Raw genomic sequence first — 25952 nt, 5'->3', positions numbered from 1 at the left:
GATTTTGTTGTTTTACAAATCATTTTAGCTTTGTGAATCGTGCAAACTCCATTTCTGATCTGCCTCAAACAAAAACAGAGCATTAAAGTGTTTAAGATTCAATCAAAGGCTCGCTGCAAGCGGCACAATATTAAAATAACAGAAAAATCAATTCAGTTTTTATTTGGAACATGATTTGTCACAAATAGCATTCTAATAGATAACACTGATTATATGGTAGCAAATGTAATTTATATATACCGAGGTCTGTGCCTTTGTCAGAGTCATCATTAAGGAATTTGACACGTATGCAGGAGAACAATAAATGTCAACTGAAATATATACCAGTTAGATATAAATGGGATGCTGAAATGAGTGATGCTGGCATATGCTATACTTACAAGTAATAATACACAGTCTAAAGTAGCTTGCGTTTTCAAACAAGAACTCTTTTTACGTTGTCATTTAAAATATCTCATATTCCTGAAGGTCAGGAACAAATGGCACTATTAGCATTAAAAGCTAGTCAAAGAAAAAGTAATTTGTTGTTCATTTAACATACCATTTTGCAAAAGAGCTTTGTAAAGTGTTCACATTTTTCCCCCTATGGAGGCTTAGAAGACAGGATGAAGATGCTGGTTCTTAGTGAAGGGCTTTGTGCTGCCTCTTTGTTGCTGTTAACATCCTGGCTCAGTGAGATCTTTGTAGAATTATGAGGTTTGTGCCTGTGGCGGTAAACGCTAAGAAATAGAGCTGTTACTTAAGCGTGGTCTTGGCTGGCTCCATCAGGGTGCTGCCTGGGTGCTGGATGTGGTCCTTATCAGTAGTGGCCACCAGCACAGGGCTGACAGCCAAACACTGAGGACAAGACTGTCCGGAGCTGATGATGGAGAGTTTTGGTGCAACAGACACAGGTCCCCAAGAGTAAGAGGAGGAAGGCTCTTGCTCTGTGTCTTGGGAACAGTAATAGATAAGTCAGGGTTCAAGTCCAAATGCAGACGGGGACCATCTTGGGGTCTTAGAAACGTTTCATCTGCGATGCCTCCTACCAGCCACAGATCCGGAACTCCAAATTATTGTAACTCCCCTCTCCTTTTTCCTCTTAAATTTGGATAAAAAGTGAAAACTACGAAAAAATAACGACAACACCATTGTAATTACCACCTGGAATTAGCCAAGATAAGCCTTTTGTCATAATGCTTCAAATCCCTTTGTTAATCAAAAATATGACACCACCAATAAAGAAGGATTTTAAATAGCCTTGTTTTGATATTTTGGACCACATCTGTGGCAGAGAATGAGATGGTTAGATAGCATCAGTGACTCAGTGGGTGTGAATTTGTGCAAACTCCAGGAGATAGTGGACAGAAAAGCCTGGAGTGTGTACTACAGTCTATGTGGTCACAAAGAGTCAGGCATGACTTAGCGACTAAACAACAATAACAACCACATCTGCAGTGAGTAGCTGTATTTTGTGAACAGAAATGTGTATAAATGGTAACTTCTGTGTCTAGATGCTATCTTCTTGATGCTTACTTTTCTCTTCAACAGAACATTTGGGAGATGTGCTCATGGTGATATATGTGGACCCCAGCTCCTTCTCTGTTGTTACTGAAGTTGTATTTTGGGTAATTGGATGGGTGCAAATTACTTCCCTGGTGGCTCAGATGGTAAAGCATCTGCCTACAATGCGGGAGACCTGGGTTCGATCCCTGGGTTGGGAAGATTCCCTAGAGAAGGAAATGGCAACCCGCTCCAGTACTCTTGCCTGGAAGATCCCATGGATGGAGGAGGCTGGTCGCAAAGAGTCAGACACAACTGAGCGACTTCGCTTAAATGTACTTAAAAAAAATTCATTTGCATTCCCTCAATGACTAGTGGAGATGAATCTCAAACATTTGTGATCCAGGTATCTCTTTATGTGTTTCCTGCTTATGTCATTTTGTCCACTTTTCTATGTGGCTGGTCTTTCCCTCTTGTATTCTGAATACTAATCCTTTGTTGAGTCCACTTCAAATACCTTCTCTGAGGCTATGCTTGTCTTCAGTCCTGATCTTTGGTGTCTGTCACTCTTACAGAAGAGCTCAGGGCTGCCTGCCCTTCCTGCTTCTTTTATTGATTGTTTATCATGTGCTGGGCACTGAACTATCTTATTTAATCATTGCAGCCACCCTGTGTGGGGGAGAGGGGATACTGTTATTCCCCGGTGCGCTGAGGCTGAGAAGGGAAGAAGCCAGCCCTGGTGATACAGGCAGAGAAAGAGCTGGGAACCCAAGGCCAACTCCCTCTTCCTTCAGAGCCAGGCATTTAAGCCCTGTATCACTTAAAAGAGGAAAGATGGGAAAGTGTCCTTACAAACTTTTAGAAGGAAACACATATGGCATTTCTCAGCCTTAGCTGTGCATCTCCCAGGAGTTTTACAAACTGCCGATGCTGGGCCTCAAATGGGTGTGGCTGCTGATGCTGGGTGTGGCCTGAACGTGAGTTTTTTGTTTTTTGTTTTTTTTTTAATCTCTCAGAGCGATGCTGCTACGTAGTCAAGGCTGAGAACCTTTGTTCTTTAATTTGTAGTTTATTGAGATTTAGGAAGTCTGGGAGGTATCAGACAAGGACCTATTTCACAGCATCAGGCTGAGAGCATACATGCTGTATAGGGCTTCAAGAAAAATCATTTTTGAAAATACAAAGAAAAAAGGAGAATGAAAGAAAACCCCCAAGGTACTGAACTCAGACCCTTTAGTTCTGCTGCAAATAAGAGGCTTTCTTATAAAGGGAGGGGCAGACTCCCTCTGGCCTCTTTCTTAGAATCTCAGGGGCTGAATCACCTGCCATTCTCTTCAATCCCAATCCCTGGGACCACGATGCCATTCACAAAATTCCTACAGGAGCCATTTCTGCATTCTCAGAACTGAGTGGTGGCTATACCCACTCTGCCCAATAAGTGTGCCCTCCTCTGCCATCCCCAGGCCCTGAAAATGCCTCCCTCTTCCTCCAACCAGCCTATTTAGTCACGGGGGCCCCAGGATTGACTGGGCAGTTCAGCTGGGGGCCGTTGGGAGGCCGAGCATGGGCAGGAGGCCAAGATGGAAGGGCCACACTCTGCTGCGATCCTGGTAGCTCTGCCCGTGGCAGCACTGAGCCCCCTAAATTCTGGGCGCAGACTCCCCATCCACTCATTGGCCTTGGATGAAGACCACAAAGGCCAAGGCCCTAGCTGGCTCAGGAAGGAAAGCTGAAACCTGACCCTGACCAGGTGTGAGGTCAGGGAGGTGAGTCCTCTGGGTAGTCCAGGGTTATAGCATCTGCAGAAACTTTGTAGGACCTGAGGCCAGGCTGCAGTTACAGGCCCTGTGAGTGACTGCTCTAGGCCTTCCCACTGACTTTCTGGTTTTCTCCCAGGGAGAGGGATAAGTTGGGTGAAGTATCTTCCTGCGACAGAACAATCCAATTTTCTTTTTTCTTCTGGCCCTGCCCCATGGCATCTGGGATCTTAGTTCCCCAACCAGGGGATTAATTCTCATCCCTGCATTGGAAGCGCAGTCCTAACACCGGATGGCCAGGGAAGTCCTCCAATTTCTTAGTATTATAGAATTCTTTAGAGTAAATATATTTTTAAAAATCTTAAAATCAACACACAATTTGGACAATTCACAGGAAAAGAAACACAGAAGGCCATTAAACACTGAAAAAATATTCACTTTTCATTTATCACAAAACAATCACAAATTGCAGCAAAAGGAAAAGCACATTCAGGTACCTAATAGACAAAAAGCTTGACAATTTACCAAGATGGTGAAGGTGCAAAACCCTCTCGTATTAGAACAAACCATGTGGAATTATCAATATTTGACTGTTTTGGCTCCCAAGAGCAACAATTTCATACAGTTTAGCCTATCGTGTTGTTGTCAGTGTGTAAATTGGAATGCAATTTGGCAACACTGATCAAAATAAACATCCTAAGCATTTCTTGGACAAATTTATATCATGTTAGAATAGCATAAAAGGATCATTGCATGAATATTCCTAATAGGAAAATTTTGTGTGTCCATCAGCAAAAACAACCACACCACATACATCCCTCGACGGACTCTGTGAAGCCACACAAAGAATGAAGATGCCCTTTCTGGACCATTAGAGAATAATATCCAAATTTACTGTTAGTGAGAAAAGCAAGGTGAGAACAGTGTGTATTGTATGTTTCCAATTGTTTGAAAAGAGAAGTGACTAAGAAAGCTAAAGTACAAAAACTACAGACTATTGTCCAGAATAAAAGCTATTTGGCTATAAGGCTAAAAGACCAAGATTTGAGAGATTCAAGGCAAGAAGCAGGCAAAACCTTCATTCAGAATTATTTCTATGATCCTGGAACCAACAGAACTACTGTAAACAAGTTCCTGTCTCTTGATAACTAGAGGTTAACAGTAAAAAAAAAAGGGGGGGCTGCAGCCCTGTTTTTGAGTAATGCTTGGGGATCCAAGAAAAAAAAATGCCAAGAGGTTTATAAAATGTTGGATGTCCAGAAAGATGAAAATGTCTAAGAAGTAAATCAAAATCAGAAGAACAAATACCTTGTATGTATAGGACTTATACTTACTCAGATAATTTAATTTTTCTGAGAAAATTAGTAGAACACTTGTTTTTCAGCTGCTCTGCCATGTCAGGCTCTTAGTGATCCCTTGAACTGCAGCATACTAGGCTTCCCTACCCTTCACCATCTCCCGGAGTTTACTCAAACTCCTGTCCATTGAATTGATGATGCCATCCAACCATCTCGTCCTCTGTTACCCCCTTTTCTCCTGCCCTCAATCTTTCCTAGCATCAGAGTCTTTTCCAATGAGTTGGCTTTTCACATCAGGTGGCTAAAGTATTGGAGATTCAGCTTCAGCATCAGTCCTTCTAATGAATATTCAGGACTGCTTTCCTTTAGGATTGACTGGTTTGATCTCTATGCTGTCCAAGGGACTCTCAAGAATCCTCTCCAGCACCACAATTCGAAAGCATCAGTTCTTCAGCACTCAGCCTTCTTTATGGTTCAACTCTCACATCCACACATGACTACTGGAAATACCATAGCTTTGACTAAGGGAATCTTTGTTGCTGTCTACATTTGTCATAGCTTATAAATTCTCTCTCTCTCTCTCTCTTTTTTTTTTTTTAAAGAGAGATATAGGGCTGGGATATGAGATAGGTGTGCAAATATTCTGTACAGAGACTATTTCAGGGAGAACTTGAGCTGTCTCTGGGAAGAGGAAGTGAGAGGCCCTAGGGCAAAGCTGGAAGGACAGGACCTTGGGTAAAAGCTCACTTCTGAATCGTTTGCATTTTGTGCCATGTTTGTGTAGTAAATTCTTCTAAAGCTCCTCTCCCTCCATGGTGGAGGCAGATTCCACCTAGATTACTCCCAGAGTCACTCATGCCACAGGCTGCTCTTACATGGGGTCTGCTCTCTACCCCAAGATACTGCAAGCTGAGTGGGCAACATGTGGAAGCAACGTTTTCAAGCAGGACAGAATTCCACTGTCTAAGGATATAAAATCCATTAGGACAGACCACACAAAGTATCCTGGAAGAGAGAGATGGTGGAGGAGGTGGACCAGTAGAATGTTTTAGACATTATCTTGTGGCCAAGTTGGCTCCAGTCCCCCAAATCTTTTCTAAAATGTGACTCAGAACATGACGAACGTCAAACTAACAACATCAGAACAAGGCCATTGAAATTTTATTATCACAAAGATAAAAGGGGCACCACATTTTTAACAAGGGTAGAGGGTTTGTAATGCATCTTCTTGCACCGTGTTGTTGCTGCAAAAATTATACCTGTGGAGGAAAACATTTCTGGCATGAGGCTCTTTTGCTTGTTGAAAAGTGACTTCAGGTGAGTAAACAGCTTTTGGCTAATCCGCTGGAATTCAGACCCCTTTGACTGAAAAGCTCTGCTACCCGAGGCAGAGTCCAAGTGATGCTCAGAAAGCAAACCCCCTCAAACAATCTCCTCCTTCCTTGGACTTTTAAAGAGCTGAGAGTGAGTCAGTGGTCAGACCCAGGATTTTCGAAACCCAAGGGGTTATCCCCGAGCTCTCTGTGCTATACAGCAGCTTCCCACTGGTTATCTGTTTTACATATGGTAGTGTATAAATGTCAATGCTCCCCTCCCAATTCATCCCACCCTCCCTTTCTCCTCGCTGCGCCCACATGTCTGTTCTCTACATCTGTGTCTGTATTCCTGCCCTGCAAATATGTTCATCGGCACCATTTTTCTAGATTCCATATATGTGCATTAATGTATGATATTTGTGACGACCTAGAGGGATGGGATGGGGCTTTCCAGGTGATACTAGTGGTAAAGAACTTGCCTGCCAATGCAGGACACATGGGAAACTTCCCACAGTTTGATCCCTAAGTTGGGGACCCCCCTCTAGAAGAAGGTATGGCAACCCACTCCAGTAATTCTTGCCTGGAGAATCCCACGGACAGAGTAGCCTGGCGGGCTACAGTCCATAGGGTTGCACAGAGTCGATGAAGTGACTTAGCACACACACACGGAGAGGTGGGACGGGAGTGTGGGGTGGAGACTCAGGAGGGAGAGCGGTATAGGTATGCATATAGCAGATTCACTTGGTTGTAGCAGAAACTAACACAACATTGTAAAGCAATTATACTCTAATAAAAAAATAAAATAGCAAAAGCAAAGCAAAGAAAAAACCCAGAGGGTTTTGAGCCTGGCAATGATGATCTTTTTTAAGGTGGACTTTTCTCTTTTCATATTTTTAGATACAGCTGGGTACCCTCCCAGCTCCTACCAGGTAAGGTTCTGTTCCCTCTGAATGAGAAGAGTTTGCCACTATGAGCTAGATCCAATACATGCCATAGTCTCCAAACAAAGCAATTTACATTCCTAACTGCTCCCCAGCTGAAATTAACTCAGAGGTTTCCTCCAAGTACTTCCCAGGTGTCTTCCTTATTGTTTAAGATAAAACAGTTTCATATTTGCCCATTTCTTTTTTTTCATGGGTCTACATGATTTTGTTTTTCTTTTCTTTTTAAAAAAGTTTATTTATTCTTAATTGAAGGATAATTGCTTTACAGTATTGTGTTGGTTTGTACCAAACATCAACACGAATCAGCCCTTCTTGAACATATGCCTAAATACTGATGCCTTGCTCCTGCCAACGTGAGTTTGGCTTAAGGAAATCATTTATTTTTCAAAAGTAAATTGATGGATAGATGGAGAGTTGAGATGAATAGTTGGGTAGATGAATGGATAGTTGGCTGGATGGCCAGAAGCATGAGACGACAGGTGTCTGGATAGATGGCTGGATAGATGAGTGGACAGATAAGTGGATGAACAGAAAGGGCTGGATGCATGTATTAGTGATAAATGCATAGATGCATAGGTTGGTGATTGGATGGATGAATGGATGGGCTGGTGAACAGATTGATAGCTAAATATAGAAAATAAAACTTTAGATGGAATAAAAGATACGCACTCAGTCCTATCTTCACCACCTTGCACTGTAATTCTGGAAGCCCCTAGTTTGGGCCGGAAGAGATTTATCACATTGTTGTTCCAAAGGAACTTGACCTTCTGGACTTTTCCAATATTGAGGTCCACATCAATGTCATGCATATGACTTGCATCTGGTTGGAGGGATCCTCTGAAAACATAGACATAAAATATTTTATCAGGTGTATATATAAATACATAGGTTGATAGCAATCTATTGTTTCTCCAAACAACAGCCACTGTTGCTGATTTTCTGCAAATAAATTGTATAACTTCATACACATCCAGGGACTGGTAAATCACAAAGGTGTTTGTAAACAATACAACTTTTAAAAATGTTAGACTCTAGATTTCCATTGTGTTTTTTCCTGGGATTCCCAGGTGACACAGAGGTAAAAAATCTGCCTACCAATGCAGGAGACTCAAGAGATGTGGGTTTGATCCCTGGGTCAGGAAGATTCCCTGGTGTAGGAGATGGCAACCCACTCCAGTATTCTTGCCTGGAAAATTCCATGGATAGAGGAGCTTGGCAGGCTACAGTCCATGGAGTCGCAAAGAGTCAGACGTACCGAACGACTAAGCACACACACACAGTTTGTCCCTAGAGGGAAGCTAAATATTTGGAGTTGCATATTGGGGTTGCATATTAACCCTGTTGGAGAAGGCAATGGCACCCCACTCCAGTACTCTTGCCTGGAAAATCCCATGGATACAGGACCCTGGTGGGCTGTAGTTCGTGGGGTCGCTAGGAGTCGGACACGACTGAGCGGCTTCACTTTCACTTTTCACTTTCCTTCATTGGAGAAGGAAATGGCAATCCACTTCAGTGTTCTTGCCTGGAGAATCCCAGGGATGGGGAGCCTGGTAGGCTACCGTCTATGGAGTCTCACAGAGTCGGACACGACTGAAGCGACTTAGCAGCAGCAGCATTAACCCTGTTGGTTTACTGTGGGACTAATTAATGCAATATCTTATGTTCAAAGATGCCTGCGGGTCAGCTGAAGTTATTTGTTATCACCTCATATGTAGCACAGGAAGTGGTCAAAGAGTTTTAACATGAAAATTATTATGTAGAACTTAGTGCAGAAAACAATCTATTTTTACAGCGTTGGAAGTGTGAAAGCGTTAGTTGCTCAGTCGTTTCTGACTCTGTGACCCCGTGGATTGTCATCCACCAGGTTCCTCTATCCATGGAATTCTCCAGGCAAGAATCCTGGAGTGAGTTGCCTTTCCCTTCTCCAGGGGAATCTTCCTGACCCAGGTCTCCTTACAGGCATATTCTTTATATGAGCCACCAGGGAAGCCCTTTTACAGCATTGTTATGCATTTGTCCAACATACCTTTACCAAGCACCTCATATACCCAGCAGAAGTAGGCACGGAGGCTACTACAGCAATGAGAAGGTGGCCTCAGGCTTCCTTTGTGTGTATGTGTAGGGGATGAAGTGTGCGTGTTGGTGAGGAGGGAGTTGCCACACAAATGCGCCTGGCCTGAGGAGAATTGGATATTCGTAAAACCTCAGTCGGGAAGCAACAAATGACAATTCAGAAGAAGTCCGCATTTGTCTCATGTTAAATAGTGACTTCTCCCTCTTTTCACTCGTCTGTAAATAGGGTGATTGAACCAGATCCTAGACTTCCATCCAGCTTCGACATTTCAGGATTCAATGGTTCCATATCATAGGTGGCTAGGTTTATAAAGCAGTTTATACCTAATCTCATATGAGTAATCTACCATGGAAAGTCTGGTCATTTCCCTTTACTATCAAACTTACTTGAAAATTTGATATTGTTTTGAGTTTCCATTACTTCCATACAAAGCAATTCTGATGGACCCCCTCACTTTCTTTGTTCCAGCCAGTGTGACGGATACCCTATATCTCCAACCTGTCCAAAGAAATGCAATCATTAAATTAACTCATCTTGTTTAAATGACCCTATGGAGGCAGTCTTGTTCCAAGCTGAGTCTTCTGTGGGTGAGGGGTAGGAGTGAATACACATGATGATTTTCTTCAGTGAGGATTGGTGTCCTAAGATCCAGGTTGCTCTCCCTGGCCTCCCCCAACCACCAATCTTCTGGTATTAAAAACAATGCTGCAGGGTCCATTCTTGAGCACATATTCTCATTCACATATGCAAGTATTTTTCCTAAGTAAATTCTGAGAAGAAGAATGACTAGGTTAAAGTCTTATGCATGTAAGACATTATAGAGACTGCCAAACTGTGATCTTTCATGACAAATATTGTGAAGATTACATGAAGTGTTTTATAAAGTGCTACATAACTTTTTAAAGTTTGAAACTCCTTTGAACAACAATTGTTCTTCATTCGGCTACCATTACTTATACCACATGAATCTTGATCGTTTCATTATCTGGTATTTTTTAAATGAGAAGCTGGGCAAAACAACAAAAACACAACCTGACTGTGTATATGTAGGGGGACTGATATGACATAATTAGTGGGGAGACTTCTTGACTTACAGCGACTTTGCCCCACCTCACCTAAAGAAAATCAGTCCTGCATATTCACTGGAAGCACTGATACTGAAGCTAAAGCTGCAATACTTTGGCCACTTGATGCAAACAGCTGACTCATTGGAAAATACCTTGATGCTGGGAAAGATTGAGGGCAGGAGGAGAAGGGGAAGACAGAGAATGAGATGGTTGGATGGCATCACTAACTCGATGGACATGGGTTTGAGCAAACTCCGAGAGACAGAGAAGGACAGGGAAGCCTAGCAAGTTGCAGTCCATGGGGTCACACAGAGTCGGACTCGACTGAGAAACTGAACTGAACTGAACGCTCTCCTTCTGTTATGGATCCATCCTTCTGGCCACAGGGTTGAGTGAACTTGTAACCCAGCTTGGGCCAATCACTGTACTTTATTCCACTGACCAGGATTTTTGGTTAAAGGGTGAACTTGAGACCTAAGACAAATGCCATTCTACTGTCCTTCATTATAGCTTAAAATGGTTGGAGCTGAGTTTCTGTTAAATTGCTACCGAGGGTCCTATGAAGGCTGAAACACCTTTAAAATTATTTGCAAGAATTTTTAAATTCGTAAAATGGAAACTTACTTGTAAAGTTACCACTGCTCCCTGTGTTCAGGAAAAAGGTTTGTCCCACAGCACTGGTTTTCCCCTGGAATTGGTCAGCATAGTGCCCCATTTTGGGACATCCTCCCGCTGGACAAGGAAAACAGCCACCCTAGTGAAAGAAAACAGTTTGTCTGTGGTTCGTAGGCCTTGGACTCATCACTCATTCTTTCAGTCAATTCATCTTCTATCCCATCCATCCATCCATCCCTCATCCATCTTCTCATCTACCTATCCATCTTTCCATTCAGGTATCCATTCTGTGCCTGCTCCCCAGGACCCCACACTGATCCATGCATGCTTGCATCCATCTACCCATCCATGCATCCACTGGGAATTTTCCAGAATGAAAAGCTGGGGATCTAGGGAAGGCCCAGTACAGTTCAGATCTGTGCTGTTCCTCTCCTGTCCCTCCTACTGCTAGGAGGAAGGCTCTCCTCAGCCACAGAGTTACATCTCTACTCTGTTCCATGTCACAGGGACAAAACCACCACCACCACCATCTTCCCTGGGCCCCTGGTGTGCCTTACCTCCTGAAACTGTTCGTAGGAGGCACATGGGTAGCCTAAGAAGCCATCAGGGTTGAGAATACTGCTTGAGTAGTACTTGTAGCTTCTTAAGTGACTGCATGCCACAAAGTCTTGGACTCCTGGGAAGACAAAGGCCACAGAGGCTCACAAGAGGCATTAAACTTTTGAAGCCTGAACCATTCTGACTGAGAGAGGAATCACCTCTGCATTTCACAGGAGGATATCACTGCTCCTGAACACCTTGGCCACAGTTCAAAACTTCGACCATTGACCTTGACATACTTGGCAAGTAGAAAATTTGGGGGCTCGTTTGTAGTGGTGGTTGGCTGGAGTTGCTTTCTTCTCCCTGGTACTGTCCATTTTCTGGGGAGGTCCTCCTCAGGGCTAGGCAAGTGTTAGGGAGTGAGAAGTTCTAATAAGCACCTTTATCTAATCCTCCAGGGCCAGGCATGAATTTTAAATGATTGATGAAAGCTTGGGGGCTTTGGAGGTGTGGCTAGCAATATATATGGGCTTCCCAGGTGGCTCACTGGTAAAGAATTCACCTGCCAAGGAGAAGACCCAAGAAACAGGTTTGACCCCTGGATCAGAAAGATCCCCTGGAGGAGGAAGTGGCAATCCACTCCAGCATTCTTGCTTGGACAATTTCATGAACAGAGAAGCCTGGTGGGTTACAGTCCATGGAGTCACAGAGAGTCAGACAGAGAGTCAGACGTGACTGAGTATACATATACATATATATTTCACCTTTCACATGAAGCCAGCTTTTCTGTCTACCGTCTCAGGCTGAGAAATTTCTCCTTATTCCTCCAGGCACAAGGTAAAAGCAGTGGAAGGCAAGGTCACCGTGGCCTCTGACCACTCTCACTGCATTTTATGATCACCTTTCTCTTTAAACCAAAGTCCTCTTGTTGGGGAAATTGCTTTTTTTTTTTAATCTCTCCAGCTATTAATACATGGTACAAAACTTCCCATGGAGTGATCCACAGTGACCCTGACCTACCTGGTGGCCACGTCTGGGAGGTCTGCTGGGCTTTATCCCTCAACACGGGGGAAAGGAAGGTTGCACTTTGTGCTGGGGGAGAATTATCACCTCATAGTGCCCCCCGTCCTGCGTGTCCCACACCAGCACTCATTACCAGACAACAGAACCTGTTTCAAACTTAATTGTTTCTTTCATCCAAAATTGCTACCCAGGGATTGCATAATAGAGGAGCAAGTGGAGGTAATTGTTCCTCAGTGCCTGCGCCAGGGTGACCTGGTGTGCGCACAATAGAAACCCGCTCCAGCATCTAGGCTGTTCTCTCTCTCCCTGTCGTCTCTCTAATTAAACCTGGGCTCCTTCCTATTATGTGTGCCCAGCCTGCCACTGCTGGGAGACGGCAGCCCTCATTGTGACTCTGGTGTTCATTCTGAGAGCAGATCAGCAGAAGAGCACACCCCACACACACCCCCTACCAGGAGGTGCCTGGTGCTGAGTAGCTGCTGCTGCTGCTGCTAAGTCGCTTCAGTCATGTCCGACTCTGCAACTCCATAGACAGCAGCCCACCAGGCTCCCCCGTCCCTGGGATTCTCCAGGCAAGAACACTGGAGTGGGTTGCCAGGTGCTGAGTAGAGGGGAGGTCAAAGGCTCCACCGACTGGCGATGGATGCCGGCTGTTGTCTTACCGACTCTGCTCTTACAGGAGGCCACTCAACTCAAGGTAATGGTGGACTAGAGTTTGCTCTGGACCAGCACAGGGTACCGAGGAGAGGCCCGGAGGCCCGGGACACAGCCTTTGGCCTTGGGGAACTCCCAGCTCGGAAAAATAAAGACTGAAATGAAATGATCGCAGACTCAAAGTCTCCACTTTCAGGGAGGAGAGGGAAACCTGTTCTCACTGAAGTGGTAACAGGAACAGCCCAAAGCAGAAAAAGGGACGGCTGGCTGACGGCGATGGTGCTTCAGGTCATGTAACATTAGGGGCACTGAGCCTGATTTCTCAGATGAGCAGAGACACCACAAGGTTAGCCCCCTCTCCCAGACCCCCAGCCTCTGCCTCCTCACATGCGCCTCCAAAACCGCAGGGCACGCCCTCCTCCCTCTCCCCATTGTCTTCTTGCCAGCTCACTTCCTTTCCGTTCCTAGCATCTGATAACAGCAAATGGCAAGAAAGTCAAAACCCTTTCACATCTTTGCTTCCACCCTGCAGTTCTCCAAGGGGCTGACCCTGGAGAGAGCATGGGAGCCAAAGCCAGAACTGGGTCCTAGCCGATGGGCAAGGGCAGCCCATGTCTCAGCATCCTGGTGTAGGGCAGGGGATGGCACAGGCTGGGCATGTGGTTGGGCTTTGCAGCCGGAAAATGGCCTTCAATATAAGGCGGACTTGGGCCAGTTTTATCACTTTTCTGAGCCAGTTTCCTTGTCTGTAAAATGGGGCTAACCAGAGTCACTATCTCAGGCCACTGTGGTGAAAATGTCTGTCAACACCACACACCCTGCCTTCTCTCTAAGTGGAGCAGCTGGGCTCATTTCTTTCATTCACGTACCTTGCCATATTCCATTTATATCTATGATGGTTGACAGGATGTTTTTCTGACATCCAGGCATTTCCTTTCCTCCATTTGGGTAGAAGTCCAGGTGGCCCACTTTTTGTCTTATTCCCAAACCTGAAACATTGGGAGCAGAGGTGAACACGGAGTGGGAGGAAGGCGGTCCCAGAGTCAGGTGATGGCTACAGAAAGCATTCAGCTCCTTCTAGCGGGAGCAAGAAACTGCTTGGCAAATTTTGTCCTCGGCACGGCCACCCTGTCTCTGGCTCTGTAGAAAGTTCTCAGAGATGAGCACTTGGCAAGACAAGGGAGGAGAGAATGGAGCACAGGAGATGAGGGGGAAGGTAGGTTCTGGGTGAGCAGGCACACGTGTATTTGTGTGTGTCTGTCTGTCTGTCTTGGAGAGACTCTGAACAACTTGGATACTATTATTGGTGTCCTAATACCATTATGCACCAGAAGACACATGTCAGGGCTGGTGCAATTTTTATGACTTTACTCATTTAAAAATTTTGGTTTCTACATGATAGTGTTATGCTGAGACCACATAAATTATGTTGCTGTATTGAGAACCAGAGCATAGTGGCTAAGTGGTTTGGATTTTGAAGCCCACAGGCCCATAATCACATTCTGGTTCTACTTACAGATCTGTGATCCTGGGCAAGCATTTGACCTTGTTGAGCCTCAGTTTCCTCAGCTATGAAATGGTAATAACAATACCCACTTTTTAGGGCAATGAAATCACAATGATTAATGAGTAAAGGTGTACAAAATGTTCAATGCAGCACATGGTAAACGCTCCATAAGTGATAGCATCATGAAAACATATTCTTCATTGGCACATTTCATGAGTTGATTTTAGAAGAATTAAGGATATTTAATCTCTGACAAAACAAACTTTAACCAAAGCTTTGCCATAAGAAGGAAAAAAATTCAAAAATTCACTTTGCATTTTGCAAGTACAGGTCAAACGTCGATAATAAATACATCTGCCACTCTCGATATTGGCAGACCAGGGAAGAATGCAGAGATGTAGACTGGGTGAGCCTCCCATGGCCTATAGACGTCTGCTGTCCGACCAGGGGCCTCGGGTTGTTATCACTGGCACTGAACTGTTGGTTTGCGACTGACACCTATTTTGGCTAGTCAGTGCCCAAACTGTTTCCTGTGGCTACCTGTTTTGTATACCACCCTGCGGTATGTGTCGGGGGTTGGGAGAGGGGGGCAGGGGTTGCACGCCTGGGCCTGGAACTGCTCCCGTCAGTTACAGCCTTGGTCCCTGAGAGGTGAGGTGAGGGGACTCACTCAGGAAAGGGATTATGGAGGCTGAATCCGTGTGAATCACATCCACAAACATGGCATCGGACGGGTCCAGCCGAACCTCCTCGGGCGTGCCCTCGAAGCATGGCTGTGCCGGGTCCAGCCCTGAGAATGGGGAGGGGAGGAGGACAGGGAGGCCGCACCCTAAGACCAGCCAGGATCTAAACCCTGTACCCGCGAAATCCACGGAGATCTCTGGACAAAGGGTGCTACACCCCAGCAGTCATAGTTGGAAGGATTCAGAAGGCTGCCAGTGGGGTCGTTGGCTGCCAAAGAGCATCAGGAAGTCCCCGCTGTCTGGCTCCATGGAGGATTGGGGTGGCACCCTTGCTCCCCTTGTCTCCCTTATTCTTTTTCCCCTCACTCCTTCCTGTGGGGCCGCTACTCTCCAAGTCTGATCTCCTGGGCCTGACCTGGTCCTTGCCCAGCCTCTGAGTCCCACACAGTCTGTTCCCTTGTGTCTTTGCTCAGGCAGCCCCCAGCCTGCAGCTTGCCTCCCCACATTCTCCCCTAATCTGAACCTCGCCCCTCCAAGACTCCCTCAGACCCCAGCTCCTCGTGGAACATGTGGCCTCTCCTTTCTCAGCCCATCTCCCCTCCTTGCTGTATAGGCTTCTTCTGATGTGTTAATTCTACTTTGGATTTTATTTGCCTACTTAGTCGTCTATCTGCTGCACTAGACTATGAATTTCCTGAGGCATCGAGTGAAAAGTCGCTCAGTCTTTTCTGACTCTTTGCAACCCCATGGACTATCCAGTCCATGGAATTCCAGAATACTAGAGCAGGTAGCCATTCCCTTCTCCAGGGATTTTCCCAGCCCAGGGATTGAACCCAGCTCTCTTGCATTGCAGGCAGATTCTTTACTAGCTGAGCCACCAGGGAAGCCCTTCCTGAGGCAGGGGCCATGACAATTTCATCTTCAAATAGAAGCTGAGGGTGGAAGAAGCGGGGCACCCAGGACTCGATGACCGACGTCTAGTGCTGGTGCTGCTCAGTGTCTGTTCTCCCTGAACTTGGAAAGCGGGGATAATAACAATAACCACCCCCTCCCCCCCCCGCCGGCTGGGTTACCCTCCCTCTTCCCCCCTCCCATCTGCTACCCCATCCTACATCACCCTGCGCCCCTACCTGTGATCCTGCCCACTTGGCCCTCCAGCCTCCTGCCGGCCTCAGCTGCCAGTTGTGCACCCAGGCTGTGGCCAATGAGATGCACGTTCTCGGGGCCATAGCCCAGCTCGTTCTGCAGAGGGGTGGAGCGTCAGTTACCAGAGGAATGAGTAGAGAGATGCGCTGGCTCTGGGGGAGCGGGGATGAGGACAGAACCCGGCCTGGAAGCTTGGGAGGAATAACCTCTGGCTCCAGGCCGCCACCTAGGACAGCGTGACTCGGCCTCCCGCTGGCCACAGTCTGCAGGTCCCGGGGTCCGGCTGGCTTGTGAGGCACTGGTGCTGACCAGCAACCACCGTGTCGTCTGCAGGCCACCTTGGCCAGGACTGGCTGTGTGCACGGTGAAGTCCCATCCATACCCCACCATGGGCCTCCCTCCTGGACTCCCCCGTAGGGGCCAGTTCAGAGCATAGTTCATGGCCTTCCCGAAGACTGTAAGGGACCTTCCCTAAGGATGAAGACTCTGCTGGGCTGAGAGCTGCCGGGCAGCCCAGCTCGCTCTCCAATTCCCAGACCAACCTTCAAGGAAGGCTTATCTCAAAAAGGAAAACTGAGGCTCAAAGAGGCTAGTCTTCCCCGGGCCTCACAGCTAGGGATCCTCAGGACAGCCAGGGAGGGAAGTTTGCAGCTTCCTGAAGCAAAGGCTTTCCTTGACTCCTGGCTTCCAAGCTCTGCCTGACCCCATGGGTCCCCAGGCTGCCTCTGGGTGCCCTGGGGTGCTGACCTGGCCCCCTCCCTGCCCCCTCCCCACAGCATGTGTCCCGGGCAGGGGTTTACCGACAGCCCTTGTACGAAGAACGCTATCTCCGCTCCCACGACCCGAGTGTTGTGGACAGCCTGGGTGTATTCTGTCCACGCCCCATGTTCCCAGTCCACACAGATGCAGTTCACCTTCTCCACTTTAAACATTTTCTGGGGAAGAGAAACCAGTTTATTAACAGCCACCGGTTGCACACTCCAGAGACAGGAATTCGCATCTATCAAGCACCTAGCTTGTTTGCATCAAGGCTTTAATATTCCTCACTTTTGTCCTGGTCCTCACCACAGCCCTATGAATTGGGAATATACTTATTCCCACTTAGCAGATGTGGAAACTAAGGCCTGGAACAAAGTGACCTGTCTAAGGCCTTACAGAAGGTCATTGACACAACCATGTCAGAAAGATGACTTACTAGGTCCGGGATTAGTTAGTTTAGTTAAGTCGCTTGGTCAGTCTTGTCTGACTCTTTGCAACCCCATGGACTGTAGCCCACCAGGCTTCTCCATCCATGGGATTCTCCAGGCAAGAATACTGGAGTGGGTTGTCATTTCCTTCTCTGAAGGATCTTCCTGACCCAGGGATTGAACTCATGTCTCTTGTCTGCATTGTCAGGTGGATTATTTACCACCACACCACCTGGGAAGCCCAAGAGTTTTATTGCAAACAGTCACATCCATTCGTTTACCTACTGTCCACCCCTGCTTCATAGCCACAAGAGAAACCACATGAACTACAATCGTGCGACCCACAAATGCTGCAGTGTTTATTACCTGCTCTTCTACGAGAAAGTTTGCAGACTCTTATACTAGATAGTTGAAATTACAGAGAAGCTGCTTTCATATTCCCAACAATGCTTTGTATTGAGGGACGAGTCTGATAAGATGAAATTTAGACAGAGGTAGGATATCACTCTACCGGATACATGCATCTTTTGTGTCATGTGGTATCATCCAAGCACAGATACTGGTCCCTTCGGAGGAAAAAGAAACAACTTCCCTGGTGGTGCAGTGGCTAAGAATCACCCCCCGGCCAATGCAGAGGACAGCAGTTCAATCCCTTATCAGGGAAGATCCCACATGCTGTGGGACCATTAAGTCAGTGGGCCACACTCCTGAGCCCACGCTCTACAACAAGAGAAGCCACCGCCATGAGAAGCCCACACACAGCAGTGAAGACCCAGCACAGCCAAATAAATAAATAACAGAAAGTGAAGTCGCTCAGTTGTGTCCGACTCTTTGCGACCCCATGGACTATAGCCTACCAGGCTCCTCTGTCTATGGAATTTTCCAGGCAAGAGTACTGGAGTGGGTTGCTATTGCCTTCTCCAGAGGATCTTCCCGACCCAGGAATTGAACCCAGGTCTCCCAAATTGCAGGCAGACGCTTTACCATCTGAGCCACCAGGGAAGCCCAAATAACAGGAAAGGTAACACTATTTCCTTTGTTCATTTGGGGAGGCCTCCATTTCATAGAGGAAATGAACACTATTTCCTTTGTTCATTATTGTTCATTGAGGTTGGGAAGAGCTGGCTAGTGGTTAGGATGACATGGTGGATTGCATGCGCCAGGCTCTCCAATTTCCAGGCCTACACAGCCTGATGGGCCTCAGGAGACACTTGTGAACATCCAGCCCAAGGGGAGCAGAGAACCTTGAGAAGGAACTGCTCAGGTCCATCCCAGTGCAGCCTAAGCCTCTAAGAGCCATGCGTGGGCACCTCTTACAAGCTAAAGTTGTAGACACATGGAGTTGTGGTATCTTGCACATGGAAGACCTGGTTTTGCATTCCACCTCTGGATTCAACTTTGAGCAAGTACCGAATTTTGGGGGGGGCCTTAATTTCCTCATCTATAGAGTGAGAACCATAACTGTACCTACCTCACAGCCAGGCTGAGAGGGTTAAACAGGACAAGGACTGACTGTGGAATGATTAGCACAATGCCAGAGTCACGGTAACTGTTCAGGAACTGGATGGTATGAATAATAATTCATTACCGATATTCATGATCTCTTTAAAGTTGCACTGCCCAGTGCCATGGCCACTAGCCACTCGTGGCTCTTCACAATTGATTACAAAGAAATAAAATTTTAAATTCAGTTCTTTGGTCACATTAGCCACATGTCAGTTTCTCGATAAGCCCAGGTGGCCAGGGGCTCCTGATTTGGGCAGCACAGATATAGAAAATTTCCATCATCACAGAAAGTTCTACTGGATAGCAGTGCTATAGGGGATAATGCATTTTTTATGCCACACAGGGGTTTTTACAGAAACCATCAGAGACAAATGCCAGGTAATTGGCTGTCATCTCCACCTCTGGGACTTTTTGATTGGACTCTGGGTCTTTTCAGCATCATAAGGAGATATTTGGCTGGAGGTTGGTAAGTTGGGAGAACTTGAGAGTGGGTGCCTCTGAGAATCTGAGTTTTCCTTGGTGGTTTTAGAAAGAACTTGTCTTTCCCTGGAGGTCATTCTTTCCCAGCCTTTGGGGCTGCAGTGTTTGACTCTGTTGGTGGCGTTTGTTTCACCAGATGAGGAGGGTGGGTGCCTACCTTGCACATGTCAGTAGGCCAGCCTGAATCCCCATCATCTATAAAGCCGTGGATGACGAAGCGTGTCTTGCGGTCCAATTGGAAGTTTGAAGCCTTGACAGTGGCTAGGTCAGTGATATTGATCCGCTGGTTAAATGAGAAAAGATGAATTTAAATGTTGGTCTTTCCAAGCCACAGGCCCTTTACAGCCCATTCCCATAAGATGAGGTCACAGGTTCAACTCCCATGAACCTGGGTAAGTCTAGAAAAGGAGTTCCTGACTTATTTGGGTTTGAGGATAGAATTCAGAATGTCCAAGTTTACAGATGTTTATATACTGAAATACAGTGTTTTTTTAACTGATGAGCAACAAACCACAGTAGTCTTAGCCATACTCTGTCACCAACAGAAGTCACAGGTATTTTCATTTAATATTATAGTTATTTTAGATGTTTTAAAATATCATTTGTACTCATTACTATTTAAAATGACTGAAGTTATTAGACCAACCCTTAGACCTTGTTATTTAGCAAGATAATAAAGCAGCTAATTATTACCATGTACTAGCTTTGGTAGGCTGCAGTCCATGGGGTCGCAAAGAGTCGGACACAACTGAGCGACTTCACTTTCACTTTTCACTTTCATGCATTGGAGAAGGAAATGGCAACCCACTCCAGTGTTCTTGCCTGGAGAATCCTGGGGATGGGGGAGCCTGGGGGGGCTGCCGTTTATGGGGTCGCACAGAGTCGGATACGACTGAAGCAAGTTAGCAGCAGCAACAGCAGCAGCAGCAGCAGCAGCAGCAGCAGCAGCAGCAGCAGCTTATTTTACCATATCCCACATTAATCTTTTTAAATGTTCTGATAACTGTTTTCCAATATAGTTAATATCCTTTGTGAAGTGAAAATTGTTCAGTTGTGTCCAACTCTTTGTGATCCCATGGACTGTAGCCTGCCTATTCCTCTGTCCATGGAATTCTCTAGGCAAGAGTACTAGAATGGGTAGCCATTCCCTTCTCCAAGGAATCTTTCCGATCCAGGAATTCAACCTGGATCTCCTGCATTGCAGGCAGATTCTTTACCATCTGAATCACCATGGAAGATGACTCCTTTGCATCCAATGCATTTTATTTTATGTATTTAAAGCCCTTTCTGTTCCATGAAACTGTATCTCCCGTCATGCCTGCTGCTTTAAGCCCAGGGGTTCCTCAGCTGTTCTCTCCCAGGACCTCTTTGGTTATCTGCAGACATCTACCATACCCTTTCAGGATTTTTTTTTTTTTGGCATAAATTTCATTTTTTTTTTAATCTACTTTTTTTGTAATGGGGACTCTGAGTGCCGGGTTTGTTACTTAGAATCTCACAGTAGGTGACCCTGGGGACCTATATCCAGACACCGTGCTATCTCAAACTTGGTTTGGGGCCAGAGCTGTGAGCTGCTTGAGTTCTGAGCAAGCTAATTTTTAAAATTTTAATTTTACAATTTTTTTTTTCCATGCAAGCGCTTATTGCACAATCGGGCATATTGCCTTAGGAAAGTCATTCCCTGGTGGGTCAAGTCCATACATCCTGATGTGCTAGAAGGACTCTCATGACCTTACCCTTTCAGGGGCTCCAGTCTCATTCCCTATTTTTTAAAAAAACTGTTATTAGAGTATAGTTACTTTACATGAGCACCTGGAGTAAGCTTGCTGGTCTTCACGTGGCAACTTTTTGGGAACTGAAGATTGCTCCGAGGGTCCCCAACTTTTCTCCTTTGTCATTAAATGTCCCCTGCTTCCCTTCTAGCTCCTAAGGAAGGATTTCTGTCTCCCAGTCCCCACCCTCTGAGGGGCTTCGCTCCCTCTACTTCTTGGTGCAGAAAGAAACCAGACCCTCCCAGGGACACAAAGGCCTGGGTTTCTCCATAAAAGCTACTCATACCCACTTTCTCCCCCAAACAAGGTTCTAATCCTAGGAAGTCCTGAAGTTCTGTGCACAAATGCGTGAATATGTCAGTTTCCAGGTTGGGCATCCATAGATTTCATCAGATCCCTAGAGTTCAGACAGTTCTAACTCTATCACTGGTGAGGAAGCACCTTCTGGAAAGTTCCAAGGCCATGAATTATTCCTTAGGCAACCACATGAAGACTCCAGTGTGGGTGCCCAAATCCTCTCCCACCCCACCACCACTATACGGTCATTTTACGCCCCTCTTACTTGGTAGTTATTTGGGTTCTCATTTGTATATAGAAGAAAGTGAGCGTCGATGTCCTCAGGGGACCAGGGAAATAACTTTAAAGGCCGCTGAAGGGTTCCAGTCCATGGTTTTTCATCAGAAAAGCAGCCAAAAGGTTCATAGCAAATCTCCTTTCCTGGGGCAGGAAGAAGAACAAACAGGACCCTTGTGAGGTTCTAAGAAGGAGCAATGTCAACTCAGCTGCTTGCGAGGACACTTCAGGGCACAGCCCTGAAGGGCTGACCAAGGCTAATCTCATCTTCATCTTTGCTGTTAGTGTTCCTCAAACTTTTGGATAATAAGAACCACCTGGATGCTGGGGGTGAATGAGCATATACACACTCCCAGGCCCCTCCCTCAGAGATTCTGATTTGGAGGGTTTGGGGTGGGGCCCTGGAAACAGCATATTTAATAAGTGCCCCTGTTCATCAGGCAAGTTGGAGAACTGCTGAAAAATCTGGGAATCTTTGGCCCTATGACTACCTCTTCCAGAAAACTCCCAGATAGCCCTTTCTAGTCACTCACCCACCATCAAGTATTTATCAAGTGCCTATGAATGCCCGTGGCACAGAGATGCTACATGATGAGTCTTGATGTCTCCCTTATATCCAGCACAGGCCGTGCACACAGTAGGCATTCTCGGGCATTTGTTCAATCTACATGTCTTCATGTCATCCCTTAATGCCCCTTTTCCCCTCAAGTCATTCTCTACCATTTCAGACTTCCCTGCTGTTCTTTGAAAAGGCAAATGCCCTAAGAACAGAGAGAATTTATTTTCACATCATACTGTATAGAGTAGACGCTCCATGCATGCAACTGATGACTCAAATAACCTCATCTAAATCTGAAGGTCCTTTCTCCAGTCCATGAGACATTTTCACAGTTCTGTCACCCCTGGTATGATCAAGGGTGACATAATTTCAAATCTAGAGGATTACAGTGGATTTTTTCTCTTAGGCTTCCTCAACTGATGGTGTCAAATGTTGGTCATTCATTCAAAAACTGGTTATAGTTAATAATTGTTGTTTGCAATGTACAAGATACCACACCAGCACTTTATCAGTATTAGCCACTTTAGCCTCCAAACGGTCCTATGATCAAAGAATTTACCTCTGTTTGAAAGACGAAGAACCCAGGACACAGAGAGACAAAGGAAGCTCTCCAAGGTCACAGCCAGTGGTGGATCCATGATTTGAACCCCAGAAACTTAACTGGGAATAAAGGTAGGAGCTGGGGTGTGTGTGAAAGTGCGAGAGTATTAGTCACTCAGTTGTGTCTGACTCTTTGCGACCCCCTGGACTATAGCCCGCCAAACTCCTCTGTCCATGGAATTCTCTAGGCAAGAATACTGGAGTGGGTTGCCATTTCCTTCTCCAGGAGATCTTCCCAACTGAGGGATCAAACCTGAGTCTCCTACATTGCAGGGGAATTCTTTACTGCCTGAGCCATCAGAGAAGCCCAGCAGCTGGGGAGCCACAAAGACAAATCAGATCAAAACCCTGCCCTGAAAGAGAGGAAAGGTAACTGGGAAGGAATAATGATAGCGTTGGATACACTGTGGGAAGAGAGAACAGTCCTGCCCGAAGGGCCCAGGAGACTAAAGCAATCTTTGCTTCAGGTGATAAAGATGGGGGCTTCGAGGCCAGGTGAAGACACCTGGGCTGTTGGGTGGATGGTGGGGAAGTGCTGGGGATGCTGAGCTGGCCAGTGGGGTGGGCAGGGCTGTGCTCCCAAAGGTGTTCTAAGGAGCCAAGTATAAGAGGTTGACAGACAGCAGAGCCTGGAGTGCGGTGGCTGTGGGCCTGGAGAAGGGGTGGGCGTTCTGCTCTCTGAGGGGAGTTAAGGCAAAAGTAGGGAGCTGGAGGTGAGGGTGATGGCTGAGTGTGGTTTGGCACAAGTGAGTTTGAGGAGTGGGGGATGACCGTAGTGGAGCTGCCTGGAACTTGGGAGGGCTAAGAGGGTGTTGGAGGAGACTAGGCAAGGGGTTGACCCTGAGGAAGAGAAAGATGAGGAGGGTGTGTGGGAGTGACCTTTGGGAATGCCTGCCCCTAGGGCAGCAGGAAGCAGCAGAGCAGTGGAGGAGACCACGAGGGGTCCAGAAGGCTGGAGGAATAGCCAGATCCCACCCAGGACTCTGCTGTTAGGGGTCAGGTCTTGCTGCAAGGCCAGGGTGGAATTCTAGAGAGGTAAGAAAGGGCTGGGGACAAGCCAAGGAGACAAGGGACGAGAGTCTGGCTACAGAAGAAAGTCCTCGAAAGGACTGGAGGAGACCACATCTGCTCTTGGTGAGAGTGTGCTCAGCAGGGTTTGGGGGCCTGAGCCAGGCAGTGAGGGGTTCTGACTGATGGGAGAGGAGGTGCAAAGATGGGACAGTTTGGGAAAGAGAGCACCTGGGAGGCACCCCTGAGAGGAGGTGCGGGGATAGGAATAAGCAGGTTGGGGCTCGAGGGGCCTTTGGGAGGTTTTAGGACAAGTAAAAACTTGGGGTTCTGCATCTCCCCCAGGCAGGAGGTGGGCCAGGATGGGAGTTCTCAGGGGGACAGATCCATGCCTTTCAGTCTGCAGAAGAGCCCTTGTCCACGCCCAGGGACTGAGGGTACTGGGGGCCTGAGAAGGATCTCCCCGCGCCCCCCCGCACTGTCCACCTGCCCCAGCGGCCTGCCATCTCTGTCACCCGCTCCAGACACTGGAGAAATGGGACCAAGCTGGATGATGCTGGGTCATCTGTGCTGAGCCGGCTGCCCTGTGTTTGCCATAGAGTCAAACTCCTTGAATGGTACTGATGGTTTTATCAAGAAATAAGGATACTGTTATTAAGATAATGGTGACAATGATGCCTCTTGTCTGTCTCAGCCCAAGCAAGGCCAGCCCAGGCATGGTTACCAAGGGGTGGTGACCGCATCCTCACCTCTTACTGTGGACAGCAGGAGAAGACCGATGGTCCAGGAGGGCAGCATCTTCGTGGATGAAGCCAGAGATGCGCACGGACACCCAGATGCACGGGCAGGAGGCTGGTGAACATGGTAAGTGCCCCTCAGTACCCTCGAGGCCGTCCCCAGGAACCCTGAAGCCTCCCCGCACAGGGAGGCGGGTAGCACCTCTCTCTGATCCTGGACTCAGCCTCAGCACCCCTCTTCTGGGCCAGGTCCCTCTGGCAGCCCCAGCCCCTCCCACTCTCCCTGCCCTCACAGGGCAAGTGATTTACCGTGTGGCCCCAGGGCTTCCAGGCACAGCCCAGCAGGTTGGTCAAGGCTTTTTATAACCAGGCTTGATCCTTTGGATTCCTCAGGAAAGGACCAGAGGGCGGGGTGGAGGGGGGCTGGGGCAGGGAGCTGCTGCGAGGTAGGGTGGGGGAAGCAGGGGCAGACAGCGCTCTGCACATGCCTGCTTTGAACCTAGGTTATCATAAACACACAAAGCCAGCTCAACCAGGGGAGCAGGACTGTTTTTGAAGTGAGATTCGAGGAAAGGGAAACTGACTTTGAGGGATCTCAAAGGGCTCTGTTAACCTGAATTCACGGGTACAGTTGCCCAAAGGTTGTGCTCCCCTAGGGATAACAGGGAAATGCCAAGCTGCAGGGCTTCCTGTTCAAAAATCCCTAGGGAAACAGAAACTCTAGACTCATCTCATTGCCCTGCAGACCCTGGCAGAGCCATGCAGAAGCGGGCGGCTTATGAAGACAGCCCTTGGTTACTTTGGTGGTAGAGTGGGCGGGGAGCATCCTTCTAGAGAACCCGGACAGAGTTATAAAAGCCCTGCAGTTGGAGGCACTCAAAAGAGTAAAACAAACACTGTTCAAATACAGCTTTGTTTGGAAACAGTATCGTCTAAGACCCAGAGATAAGATTGGAGGTGTTTTCTTTCCTTCAGGGCCAAGAGGAGACCCTGGGTGAATGGCCAGGTGCCATCCCACTGTTTTAAAAATTGACATATAATTTAGATGCTCCAAAGTGCATAAATTCTATGTTTAAAAACTCAAGTATAGTTTAATGAACTTTGACAAGTGTATGAAGATGAAACAAAGTGTTAGTCGTTCAGTTGTGTCCAACACTTCGCCACCCCATGGACTGTACCCTGCCAGGCTCCTTGGTCCACGGAATTCTCCAGGCAAGAATACTGGAGTGGGTGGCCATTTCCTCCTCTAGGGGATCTTCCTGACCCAGGAATTGAACCTGAGTCTCCTGCACTGCAGGCAGATTCTTTGCCATCTGAGCTACCAGGGAACAAATGTATATGCACCAGATTGAAAAACATTTCTGGCAGCCAGAAGTGTCTTGGGATTCCTCTACCACCACTCCCATAACCAGGCACCTGACAGA

General features: G+C 47.0%; 1 protein-coding gene across 1 annotated transcript; it reads right to left on the bottom strand.

Annotated features, from left to right (window-relative positions):
• Positions 1–5732: 5732 nt before the first annotated feature.
• On the bottom strand, positions 5733–24589 carry LOC138427484 (pancreatic lipase-related protein 2). Its single transcript, XM_069566885.1, has 12 exons — positions 24541–24589; positions 21614–21768; positions 19437–19562; positions 16907–17041; positions 16091–16202; positions 14948–15067; positions 13640–13759; positions 11111–11229; positions 10563–10692; positions 9258–9369; positions 7467–7634; positions 5733–5796 (listed from the first exon to the last, which is right to left on the bottom strand). Exons 1-12 carry the CDS (start codon positions 24587–24589, stop codon positions 5733–5735), a joined length of 1410 nt encoding a protein of 469 aa, XP_069422986.1.
• Positions 24590–25952: the final 1363 nt, after the last annotated feature.

This window comes from Ovis canadensis, chromosome 22, assembly GCF_042477335.2.
Source record: "Ovis canadensis isolate MfBH-ARS-UI-01 breed Bighorn chromosome 22, ARS-UI_OviCan_v2, whole genome shotgun sequence".
In the NCBI taxonomy this organism is placed as follows: Eukaryota; Metazoa; Chordata; class Mammalia; order Artiodactyla; family Bovidae; genus Ovis; species Ovis canadensis.
This window is presented reverse-complemented; position numbering and strand designations above follow the sequence as displayed.